This window comes from Ictalurus punctatus, chromosome 6 (genome assembly GCF_001660625.3).
Source record: "Ictalurus punctatus breed USDA103 chromosome 6, Coco_2.0, whole genome shotgun sequence".
NCBI classification, from domain to species: Eukaryota; Metazoa; Chordata; class Actinopteri; order Siluriformes; family Ictaluridae; genus Ictalurus; species Ictalurus punctatus.
This window is the reverse complement of record NC_030421.2, coordinates 22,755,179-22,767,322: the sequence shown is the minus strand read 5'-3', so window position 1 is coordinate 22,767,322 and position 12,144 is coordinate 22,755,179. Positions and strand designations below refer to the sequence as shown.

General features: G+C 43.0%; 1 protein-coding gene across 2 annotated transcripts in view; it reads left to right on the top strand.

Moving 5' to 3' along the window:
* Positions 1-10,872, top strand: part of si:dkey-91i10.2 (uncharacterized protein LOC555224 homolog) — a 33,821-nt gene extending 22,949 nt beyond the window's left edge. For both annotated transcript variants that reach the window (XM_017469162.3, XM_017469163.3), the window contains exons 3-7: positions 1,277-1,454; positions 2,758-2,959; positions 5,341-5,918; positions 6,129-6,274; positions 9,780-10,872. In XM_017469162.3, coding sequence (XP_017324651.1) covers positions 1,277-1,454; positions 2,758-2,959; positions 5,341-5,918; positions 6,129-6,274; positions 9,780-10,578 — 1,903 coding nt within the window. In that variant the 3' untranslated portion in view covers positions 10,579-10,872. The remainder of the gene's footprint in view (positions 1-1,276; positions 1,455-2,757; positions 2,960-5,340; positions 5,919-6,128; positions 6,275-9,779) is intronic.
* Positions 10,873-12,144: the final 1,272 nt, after the last annotated feature.

Below are 12,144 nucleotides of genomic sequence, written 5' to 3'. Positions count from 1 at the left end.
GTCTAACATGCTATAGTGTCTTCAGACAAAATAAGGGAGCTCAAACGGCAGCTGTGTTCCAAATGCTAGAGAACTTACATCAAGAGTGAAAAATGGTAGTCAAAGATACTACATTTCTAGGGAGCTGTCTTCCAAGTGCAATGCAATGAGCATGTGTTTGTGTTTATCCTGCTGGTATGGGTTCATACCAGTTATTTTCCACTTGTGATAATGCTGCATATGAAAACTACTTGAGTTACATCTTCCCTTGTGGAGAATTTACCTCCTGCTAAATGTGAGTGAGTGTGTGAATTATACGCCAAGTACATAAGGTGATTTGTTAAAAAAAAAAAAAAAAATTGTAATAAAATTTTTTTTATTTGACTTGCTGCTGAAACATTATGCAATTAAAACTGGGCTTACATGTATATTTTAGCAATATAGCCTGGCATCTTTCCTTCTTTAATTATGGAAGGAAGTGATTAAAGACCAAGTTGTAAAGACAAAGAGCTCTTTTCAGTGCTGGGGCTGGTTTTGTGTTTTACATTTAATGCACTCCCACCAGAACAATGACACAAATTACATGTAGGCTAAAGTGTCCTTATGTAATCCGAGCATATATTTTTATACATATATTTTTCTTTGTTCATGTTCATATGTGTGGAGCATGCATATGTGTATGCACGCTGAATTATGATTCAGCCGTGCTTACGCTTGTGCTTTCAGCAGTATTGCAGGATCATATCTATGTGCACAGGCCTTTGTGATGTGTTCTGCATTAGCAATGCAGATCCTGTTGTGGCAGACAAGAAGAAAGGGAAATCTATTTGTCAAGGGTCATATCTCTTAAAACAGGGATCAGTGGGGTGAGATAACACAAATGTCAATGGTAAGAGAGGGTGTAGTAAATATAAAACTGAAAAAATAGCTACTGATGAAATGGGCACATGGACATCACATATACCCTATACACACACACACACACACACACACACACACACACACACACACACACACATAAAGAAATCTGAGAGATCAGTCAAAGAGCTGCGAGTTCAGGTGCTAATATGAACTGAAGCATCTAATTGCTCTTCAGCCCCTCTGAAGCACAGTGCCCACTATCCCTGGAGAAAATGGGGGATGCTCAGCCACATGCCTCATGAAGAGAAAGAGAGGAGGAAGCAGGAATCATAAATTCATTTTAATAGATCCCTCTCCCCCCTTCTCTCATCCTTCATCACCCCCCCCCCCCCCCCCCCCCCCCCCGCGCTTTCTACACCTTGTCCTCCTCCCTAAGCTGCAGTGCAGAAATCAGCGCCAAAGCCCCCGTCAGGCTGTCACATGACCAGCACGACGGTACTGACATCACCACTCCACAGCCCAGGTGTCAATCTTCCTGCGTTGCCATGACAATGCCAGCCTGCAGACAGGAGGCTTGCAGTGAAGCTACTGGACGAGAAGAGCCAAGAGAATGCGTAAGGCAATTCCCCTTCCTGCACACACACACACACACACACACACACACATACATTATATATATATATATATATATATATATATACACACACACACACGCACCCACAAAGAGAGCTCTTTATTTCTCTTCATCATGACCCTCTCTTTCTCCGGCTGTAGCCACGGATTGTGGAGTGCTGTGTCACACATGCACAGGGACTAGATTATGCTACACATGCAGCTGCACAGCACAGACAACTGCAGACATGTAGCGGTGCACACAAACGTGCAGCTCAAAATGACTCTCTTACAGGATTAGAGGCAGTTTTCAATCTGGTAACTGGTTTCCTTCCATTTGCATGCAAGACTGAGAGTGTATGCATGCATAACTCCATCTGTGTGGATGTGCGTTTGTGTTTGATCTTCCTATTTAAATGCCAGCTGGTTCTTCATTGCGCCACATGTATTCGGTCTCTGGTAACTGTTGGCTGTAAGGTTGATGGTAATATTGATCGTCTCCTATGGCTGTATTAGTTCATGTATTTTGTATTAGGCTGGTGCAATTGAGATTCACTGTATTCAACTGGCATCATGTATATCCCAGCTCCAGTACCCACACCTCAAGTCTCATGTGTATTGCTGTTTTGTTATTAATTACGATAGCAGCAACGTTGTTATTTATTCTGGGCGATACCTGCACCTAAGGTGTCTTGTTACTCAGGCCCTGATAGCCGTTGAAACGTATCTCTGTCATTCTAGCTTATTCAGTAGCTGGTCTACTAGATGTATTGTTGGTGTACCATGTCAAGTATTGAGCCAGGTCTTCTGGAGGTCAGTGTTAAGGAATTACCATGTAGTATTTCTGAGAAGTTATCAATAATTTAAACCAAGTCTATCCACAGATTACAAGTTTTATAAATCTTGACTTATTTATTTATTTATTACTATTAAATCTGGAGACAGAGAGGGTCAAAACATATTTTCAAGCAATTTTATTTTATCTTTATATTAAGGAATTCTATTTTTGTAGATAAACTGTAGAATAATTTTTTTTTTTTAAACATACAGAAGTACAAACTTTTATCCTATATAGACACCACTTTAAAAGGAATGTTAAAGTATTGTTCATACAAAAGCTGTAAATACATATTACTAACCTCAGTGATGGGACACAACTTCAGGTTCAGGGATTTTCTCTGATTAATACTTCAAGCACTCCACCTGTAACTGTCTTTATGTTCATCCTTTAACCAATCAGTACTAACTAATTCACTGCACGGTGTGATGAATGGCTAGCTGACTGATGGCTCTTTGTCCAATCAGAAGCTCTTTGAGTTGGGATGCAGGCGCTCCAGCTCAGACGCAACTTATGAGCCGGCTGGATCGGTGAGGGCGCAGCGGGAGTGTCGCCTGCGCCCTCACTACAGTGACCCAATGCCCACTGACGCTGCCAAGCGCAAGCAGCTGGAGATGAAGATTGCTGCAGCTGCACGCCTCCACAGTCAACGCAGGGACCGAGATAGTGGTGAGACCCATAGCAGTTCCTCTTCCAGTTACTCACTTTAGCCCTTCAATTCAATTAGCGCTTTAAATGGACTGCAATTTCTCATATACAGTATTTCATATCGGGGGGACAGTGGTGGCTTGGCGGTTAAGGCTCTGGGTTACTGGTCGGAAGGTCAGTGGTTCAAGCCCCAGCACTGCCAAGCTGCCACTGTTGGAGCCCTGAGCAAGGCCCTTAACCCTCTCTGCTCCAGGGGTGCTGTATCATGGCTTACCCTGTGCTCTGACCCCAGCTTCCTGACATGCTACGGTATGCGAAGAAAAGAATTTCACTGTGCATATGTATATGTGATCAATAAAGACTCATTAGAACCAATCGAGATATAAGTGCATGTTTTCACATGCATAGATTAACTCATATTTTCTTTAATGAGGTAGCATCATGAATGCCATTGCTGCATGAATCTATTTTTTTTAAATAATTGTATTATTTATTTTACTGAAACTGCTGAATTGTATCACAAATCATTTACAGTGGTGTTTGAAAGCTTTTTTCTACCTTTAATTTTCTACCTTTCTGCAGACCTAAAACATCATCAGATTTTCACACAAGTCCTAAAACAAAATAAAGGGAACCCATTGAAACAAATGAGACAAAGAATATTATACTTGGTCATCTATTTACTGAGGAAAATAATCCAATATTACATATCTGTAAGTGGCAAAAGTATGTAAACCTTTGCATTCACTATCTGGTGTGACTCCCTTATGCAGCAATAACTGTAACTAAATGTTTCTGGTAACTGTTGACCAGTCCTGCACATCGGCTTGCAGGAATTTTAGCCCGTTCCGCAGTACAGAACAGCTTTAACACTTTGATGTTGGTGAGTTTCCTCACATGAACTGCTTGCTTCAGGTCCTTCCACAACATTACTATTGGATTAAGGTCAGGACTTTGACTTGGCCTTTCCAAAACATTAACTTTATTCTTCTTTAACCATTCTTTGATAGAACGACTTGTGTGTGCTTAGGGTCGTTGTCTTGGTGCATGACCCACTTTCTCTTGAGATTCACTTCATGTACAGATGTCCTGACATTTTCCTTTAGAATTCGTTGGTATAATTCATAATTCAGTGTTCTTTCAGTGATGGCAAGCCGTCCTGGACCAGATGCAGAAAAACGGGCCCAAACCATGATACTACCAACACCACCATGTTTCACAGATGGGATAAGGTTCTTATGCTGGAATGCAGTGTTTTCCATTCTGCAAATATAATGCTTCACATTTAAACCAAAAGTTTTATTTCGGTCTCGTCCGTCCACAAAACATTTTTCTATTAGCCTTCTTGCTTGTCCACATGATCTTTAGCAAACTGCAGATGGGCAGCAGTTTTCTTTTTGGAGAGCAGTGGCTTTCTCATTGCAACCCTGCCATGCACACCTTTTGTTGTTCTGTGTTCTCCTGATGGTGGACTCATGAACATTAACATTAGCCAAAGTGAGACAGTCCTTTAGTTGCTTAGAATTTACCCTGGGTTCCTTTGTGACCATGCTTACAAGTATGGTCTTTGATCTTTGTTGGTCAAGTATGATGAAGTGATCTTTGTCACTTGACCACTCCTGGGAGTGTAACAGCGATCTTGAATTCCCTCCATTTGTACACAGTCTGTCTGACTGTGGATTGTTGGAGTTCAAACTCTTTAGACATGGTTTTGTAACCTTTTCCAGCTTGATGAGCATCAAGAACTCTTTTTTTCTGAGGTCCTTATAAATCTCCTTTGTTCATGCCATGATACACTTCCACAAACATGTGTAGTGAAGATTAGACTTTGATAGATCCCTGTTCTTTAAATAAAACAGGGTAGTCACTCTCACCTGATTGTCAATCCATTAATTGAAAATACCTAACTCTAATTTTTAATTATGACCAAGAATAATATTTTGTCTCATTTGTTTAACTGGGTTCTCTTTGTCTACTTTTAGGACTTGTATGAAAATGTGATGATGTTTTAGGTTGTATTTATACAGATATATAGAAAATTCGCACAAACTTTCAAGCACCACTGTAATTTTAACATGAGTGAGTCTTTCCCACAACTTAAGGCTATCACTTTAGCCATTCTCAGTATAGCCACTCCTTTACAGCAAAGACTTGCCTTTAGCAACTGTTACCTTTGATTTTAACACCATAGTGCTGCTGCCTCTACAGTCAGTGCCTTTAGGATAAACCACTTTCCATTCCATAAACCACATCCATTCTGGGGGCATTTTTCTTTTGTTTGTGTCTTCTCCTAAAAGTCCAAGCAGTTCCCTGTGTCCTGTAGATGTTGAAACTGGGGCACAGACTCCACAAATCATATGTTCAAAGACAGCATAACATTCCCTGTGTGTTTTCCATGTCAGGTATGCGCACAGTTAGGGGCCACTCTGAGCCTCGAGGAGAAGGTCGGAATGGACGCCTGGGTGTGAATCGTGTGTGTCAGCACCGCTGGAGCACAGTAAGTAGTGTGAGTGCAGACAGTGGCGTGGTAGGGCTGAGCGATGAGCGTGAGGATGAGGAGGAGCCACGCCAGAATCGCTGCAGTGCCGGGTCTGACGTGGAGCGAGTGGACAGTGGTATCGGGTCTGGACTAGCACCGATCTGGAAAAGACCCTCAGAATCATTTAAAACATGGGAGGCTCAGCGGCCATGTCCAGACTGTGGCCACCGAGACACCACTCGAGAGGAGGGCATGTGTGAGCGATGCTCAAAGTTACGAACCGAGCGCAAGGAGGCCATTCTGGAGTTCCTCAACACAGAGTCAAGTTATGGTGAGGATCTGCGCATCATCAAGGAAGAGTTCTACTTCCCCATGCAGAGTGCAGGGCTGCTCACAGCCGAACAGTTAACTGTGGTCTTCAGCAATGTGCAAGAGCTTATTGATGTGAATGACAGGTTCACCGAGCATCTGCAGGACAACATTGACCAAGCACTCGATCAGGTAAGGACACAGCAATTACTACAGACAGGATCTGTTTCCATGTTGAACAGATGATCTGCCACAAACACCTGTTATAAAGTTTTGTTTAAACCATAATATACTTTATAGAATAACATTTTGTTGTTGCTCTAGAAACATTTGTGCCTAACCACCATTATGAAGGCCAAGAGTGACTTGATAAATTGAGTGTTCTTTGTTTTCAACATGCAGGGAGATGAAGATCTGCTCACAGTATGCATTGGAGAAATCTTCTTGGAGTTTGTCAACATGCTACCAGCCTTTCAAACCTACTGCTTGCAGCAATCAACATCTGTCAACATGCTTAACACACTGGAGAAGGAAAAAGAGTTGCTTAGGTAAAAAAAAAAAAAAAAAACCTTCCAGTACAAGAAACTGCTTAGACCATTTTCCTAAATTTTCTAATTTAGTTCTTGTAACTTTTTTGTTTCATTTTAATTCCTAAAATGGAAAAAGATCCCTATCAGCAGGGTTTATGCTATTTACTACATTAAGAAGTACATTTCACATTTTACTTGAAATTCAAGACTGGAATCACCAAATGCTAATGTTTAGGGGTGGGCGATATGACTGCAATCTTATATCACGATAATGATACGTTTTCTCAGGTAGGTCCGTCAGTAGTTTTCAAGTAAGAAATACAACGGAAATTGAATAAAGCAATTAAATGTAAAATAAAATAGACTTCACTATATGACATATACAGTGATTCTTATTAAATTTACTGAAGTTATTCAATCCAATGACTGAATAAGTGATTTTCTCTTTGTCTTTTGTTGTTTAACATTAATGACACAGATAGCAGCAGGTTTATTAGACTGCTGTCACTTTATGACCTAATGCACAGGTTCCTGGCCATCCTGGTTGGCTTGAGTGTGGTTGAGCCGAGCTGTACAGTAAGGTTGTGGTTGATTGAGGGGCAGGCTGGGATGACGAGAAGCTCAGATTTTGCCAGGTTGAGCTTAAGATGGTGTTCCCTCATCCAGACCGAGATGTCCGACAGGCAAGCAGAGATGCGTGCTGAGACGGATGGATCGTCAGGCTGGAAGGACAAATAGAGCTGGGTGTCGTCAGCATAGCAATGATATGAGAAGCCAAGAGACTCAATCACCTGCCCTAGAGATGTAGTGTAGATAGAAAAGAGGAGTGGACCGGGAACTGACCCCTGTGGAGCACCAGTTGTGAGTTGCTGAGTTTCAGAAATACCTCCCCTCCATGATACCTTGAAGGATCTGTCATAGAGATAGGATTCCACCCAGTGCAGAACCGTTCCAATGATGCCCAGGCTGGAGAGAGTTGACAGGAGGATCTGATGGTTCATAGTGTCGAAAGCAGCAGAGAGGTCAAGTAGGATGATGACAGATGATCTATAGGTTGCTCTTGCTAGTCGTAAGGCTTCAGTGACGGAAATCGGAGCAGTCTCCGTGGACTGATTGCTCTTGAAGTCAGACTGCTTGGTGTCCAGGAGGTTGTTCTGTGTGAGAAAATTGGAGAGTTGATTAAAAACGGCTCTTTCAAGAGTTTTGGAAAGAAAAGGGAGGAGGGAAACGGGTCTGTAGTGGTCAACTACAGCAGGGTTAAGTGAGGTAACCAGTGTTACCATTTAAGCAGTGGGGTAACCTGGGCCTGCTTAAATGAGGTAGGGTATGTGCCAGTGGAGAGGGAGGTGTTAAAGATGTGTGTGAGTGCAGGTAATAGTGTGGGAGAGATGGACTGAAGAAGGTGAGAAGGGATTGGGTGAAGAGGACAGGTCGTGGGATGGCTAGAGAGGAGGAGTTTAGAGACATCAGTCTCTGAGAGGGGAGAGAAGGAAGTCAATTGGGAGTTACATGGAGATGGAGCCAGGCTATGCATGTCTGGGGTTGAGAACTGGTTCCTGATTGATGTAACCTTGTTGGAAAAGAAAGTGGCAAAGTCATCTGCAGTGAGAGAGGTAGGGGAAGGGGGAGGAGGGAGGAGGGGGGAAGGGGGAGGAGGGAGGAGGGGGGAAGGGGGGAAGGGGGAGGAGGGGGGCAGAGAAGAGAGGAAAAGGTTTTGAAGAGAGTGCGGGTGTTGGAAGAACTACCAATCTTCTCTTGGTAATATGTGGCTTTAGCAATAGAGATGCTATTGGAAAAAGAGGAGAGAAGTGTCTGGTAATTGGTTAGGTCAGTTGGGTTGTTAGATTTATGCCATTTCCTTTCAGATGCTCTTAGTTTGGCCTGGTTGTTATGCAGAGCTTCTGAGAGCCAAGGGCTAGGGGGTGATGTGCGAGCAGGTCTGGAGGTTATGGGGCAGATGCTGTCAAGAGAAGATGTTAGGGTGGAACATAGCATGTCAGTTGCTGTGTTTAAGTCAAGTGAGGAGAGGTGGCTATCAGAGGGAAGTAAGGTTGTGACAACGGAGGAGAAATGTGAGGGGGAAAGAGAGCGAAGATTGCGAAGAAAAAAGAGATAGAGGATGGAGACAGTGAAGGGGGTGAGGGTAGAGAAATGGAGAACTGGATAAATAAATGGTCAGAGGTGTGGAAAGGAGTAATGAGAAGATTGTGTGTGGTGCAATTACATGTGAGGATGAGGTTGAGCTGTTTGCCGGCTTTGTGGGTTGCTGGTGTGGTGAACTGCTTGAGTCAAATGTGGGAAGGAGAGCAAGAAAGTCAGCTGCATGTTGCTTGTCTAGATGAATGTTGAAATAACCAAGGACCAGAAGAGGAGTTCCATCTACTCTGGGATGGGAGAAGTTGGGAGAAGTTGAAGTTGGAGGCTAGGGCAGCGGGTGTGGCAGTGTTCTCAGCATGGATCCAGGTCTCAGTCAGAGCCAGCACACTGAGGTTGGAGTGGGTTGCAAAGGCAGGAATAAAATCTGCCTTGTTGACAGCAGATTGGCAGTTCCAAAGTCCTATAGAGAATGAGAGGGAATCATGCATAGGCCACATTCAGAGAGCATAGGTTGTCCAAGTTGCGTACTTTTCTGGGAGTATGCCACGGTCAGTGCCTGTGGCAAATAGCAGGGATAAACTGATGACACATGTTAGTACCTGTGTAAACAGGTAAACAACAAGAGGAATAAAGGGAGAAAAAAAGTATACTTAGCAGCACGTGTGGTCTTGTCTGTGTCCTTGCTTGGTGGACTCGCGCAGGTAGACTCGCAGGTCTTTACACGAGCTCGGTCTTCACACGACAAGGGCTGACGCTTCCGCCTCAGCGTTTCTTAATTATTAAATACTGCTGTGTTTCACAGCTGAGCATGCCTCTTTAATTAGCAAAACAAAGAGTAGTCACGTGAACGAGCGACTCCTCACCGAAACCGAATATGAATACCGGAATTAGCTTTAATCTAGCAACGTGTATACAGCTCGTAGCAATAAGGAAGCGCAGTTACAGCTTCTCTCTGACAATCGGTGGTAAAACTAGTTTCAACAACAAAAATTTTAGTTGAAACTATTTGACCATCCAAGCGTAATAAGCCGCTAAAGAGAATTCAGTACTCACACGATGTGCTGCACATAAAGTCTCCTGGTCAGGCAGGGAGACATTCATTAATTTCTTGTTATCTTAATTTTTGTTGTTATTTATTTTTTATTTTTCTTTTCATGTTACACATGACGCAGACTCTAGTGTATTCTGAAAAATCTGAGTCCAAAATGTCCAAGTCCGTGTCAAGTTCGAGTACAAATTTACCTGAGTGCAAGTTCGTTCATGATTGGACTCGAGTCTGAGTCCGGGTTCGAGCACCCCAACTCTATATTTTACTTTAGAATACTGGTCACATGACCAGTATGTCTCACTAAGCTTGTGCAGGCATTGAGACACATTGGAAATCAATATTAATTCATATATGACTGGTTTTCTTGCTGTCCTCCAGGATTTTCCTTGACGTATCCCAGAATGACAATACGGCCCTGCGTCGCATGAATCTGCGCTCCTTCCTCATGGCTCCATTGCAGCGTGTGACCAAGTATCCGCTGCTGTTGAGCCGTATCATCAAGGCCACCAACGAATACCACCCTGATTACGAGCGTCTGAAGGAGGCCAAAAGTCGTGTGGAGTCTCACCTGGAGCACATCAACATGAAGAGCAAGCAGGAGGGCACAGCCACGTGGTCTCTGCGCTCCTTCAGGCGCGAGAGCCGCAAGAACCGTGAAGTGATAAACATTGAGATGAGAGAGACATCCATGAAGCTTGTAGGCTGGGCTCGTGAGAGCACGCGCTTTATTATGGAGGGTCCGCTGCAGATCTCGCAGCCTGCTGATGGCCAGTGGGTGAAAAAAGGCAGCAAGTCCCTAAAGTTCCAGAATGTTCAAAGCCTGCTAATGGTGCACACGGCAGATGGAGGGCTACGTGGAGACCAGACAGAGACCTTTGAGACCGTGCAGGATGGTGTGCTTGTACTGATTAAAGATAAAAGCAGTGGCAAGTTTGCTGTACTGCGTGAGCCCATCCATCTGGCTAACTGTGTGGTTTCGACCGACCCGGACTGTGATGACACGTTCGAGGTGCTAGACATCCGACGCGAAGCCTTTGTTTTACGTGCCTCTGACAAGTCACGTACACAGCAATGGTTTCGTCTAATTAAGAGGTACGCGTGTGATCTGGGCCTGTGGAAAAAAAGACGCAACGCACTCCCTAATATAATGATCAACACGTCCCAGAGCCGCTCTTGAGACTTATTTAAGCAACTGGTGGAAATCATTTAAAAAATATTTAATTGACAGTATTATGTTATGGGAAAACAAATGTTTGATGATTTGGCCAGAAAAGTGCACTTTCTTTAGGTAAACACTGACACAACAAAATGGGGGAAAATCAGCTGTTGGTGGACCCAAATGAGAATGTGGTTGGGAACATCACTGGCCACAGATTGTGCAATTTGCTATTGACATAAATGTTTTCAATAATTATTTGTAACAGCATGAGTGAAAATATTTGTTTAAAAATTATACAGAGAAAGAAAATTATCATTAGAAATCCTTTTTAACAAAGACACACAAAAGTGACATAGTGTAATGTGTGAAGACTGAGCCAGATTTCATGTGGGGGTTTTTTTTCCATTAAGATATGTCACAGCTCTCTTCCTCTCTTTTCTTTAGTCTGCAAAATGACTAAATGTTCCATTCCCACTACCAGTGAAGCGTTCAAGGCAATTTGCGTTTGTGTCACTGTAATTTAATTTGAAGCTATAATGAGCTACTCACGCCATCTGAATCCTAAAAGACTCATATACCTGCATCATCACTGTGCTGGGGGAACAAAGCAGCAATAACTAACAAGCACATTGTAGCTACAGTACACTAATGCTGGTTTTAATTCACCATACTCCTTACTGACAAACTGCAGTAAGATAAACTTATAACATTTGTTTTATATACATATACAGTAGCAAGTCTTTTATCAATCAGTAATGTTGATTTCACTAATTGCTGTTGCCACACTAAAGTTAGTGGTGAAACTGCATCTGGTCACGATATAGTAGCAGTAACTTTAAATTTTGGAGTGTAAGAAAGAGATCTTCCAAAACCAAGAAACGTTAACCATTTGATAAATGATAGGAAAGAAAACTGCGTGCCTTTCATTTGATTGCCTACTGACGCTTCAGAGCCTGTTTCCCCCGCTCTCATTAAATCTTATGAGAAAATGTGTTGTTCTCTAAACTTCTCCCACAATCTCCATCAAGCTAAGAGAAAGTCTTATTTTCTGTTTAATGCACTTTAGTCTATGATGTGGAAATATTTGTTTTAATTATTAAAAGCTTTACTCTTTATTTTCAAACCAAGAAAGCTGATGGTTGACTTGAGCAATATCCATCAACCAAATCATCTAGTATGGCATCCATCCATCCATCCATTTTCTATACTGCTTATCCTACAGGGTCACAGGGAACCTGGAGCCTTTCCCAGGGAGCATGGGGCACAATGTGGGGTACACTTTGGAAGTGGTGCCAGTCCACCACAGGGCACAATCACATACACGTTCACACACCCATTCATACACTACGGACACTTTGGACATGCCAATCAGCCTACCATACATGTTTTTGGACTGGGGGAGGAAACCGGAGTACCCAGAGGAAACCCCCGCAGCACGGGGAGAACATGCAAACTCCACACACACAGGGCAGCGGCGGGAATTGAACCCCCAACCCTCAAGGTATGAGGCGAACGTGCTAACCTTGCACCCAATCTAGTATGGCATTTTCCAAAGTTGTCCTAATGCTAAATATAATTAATATT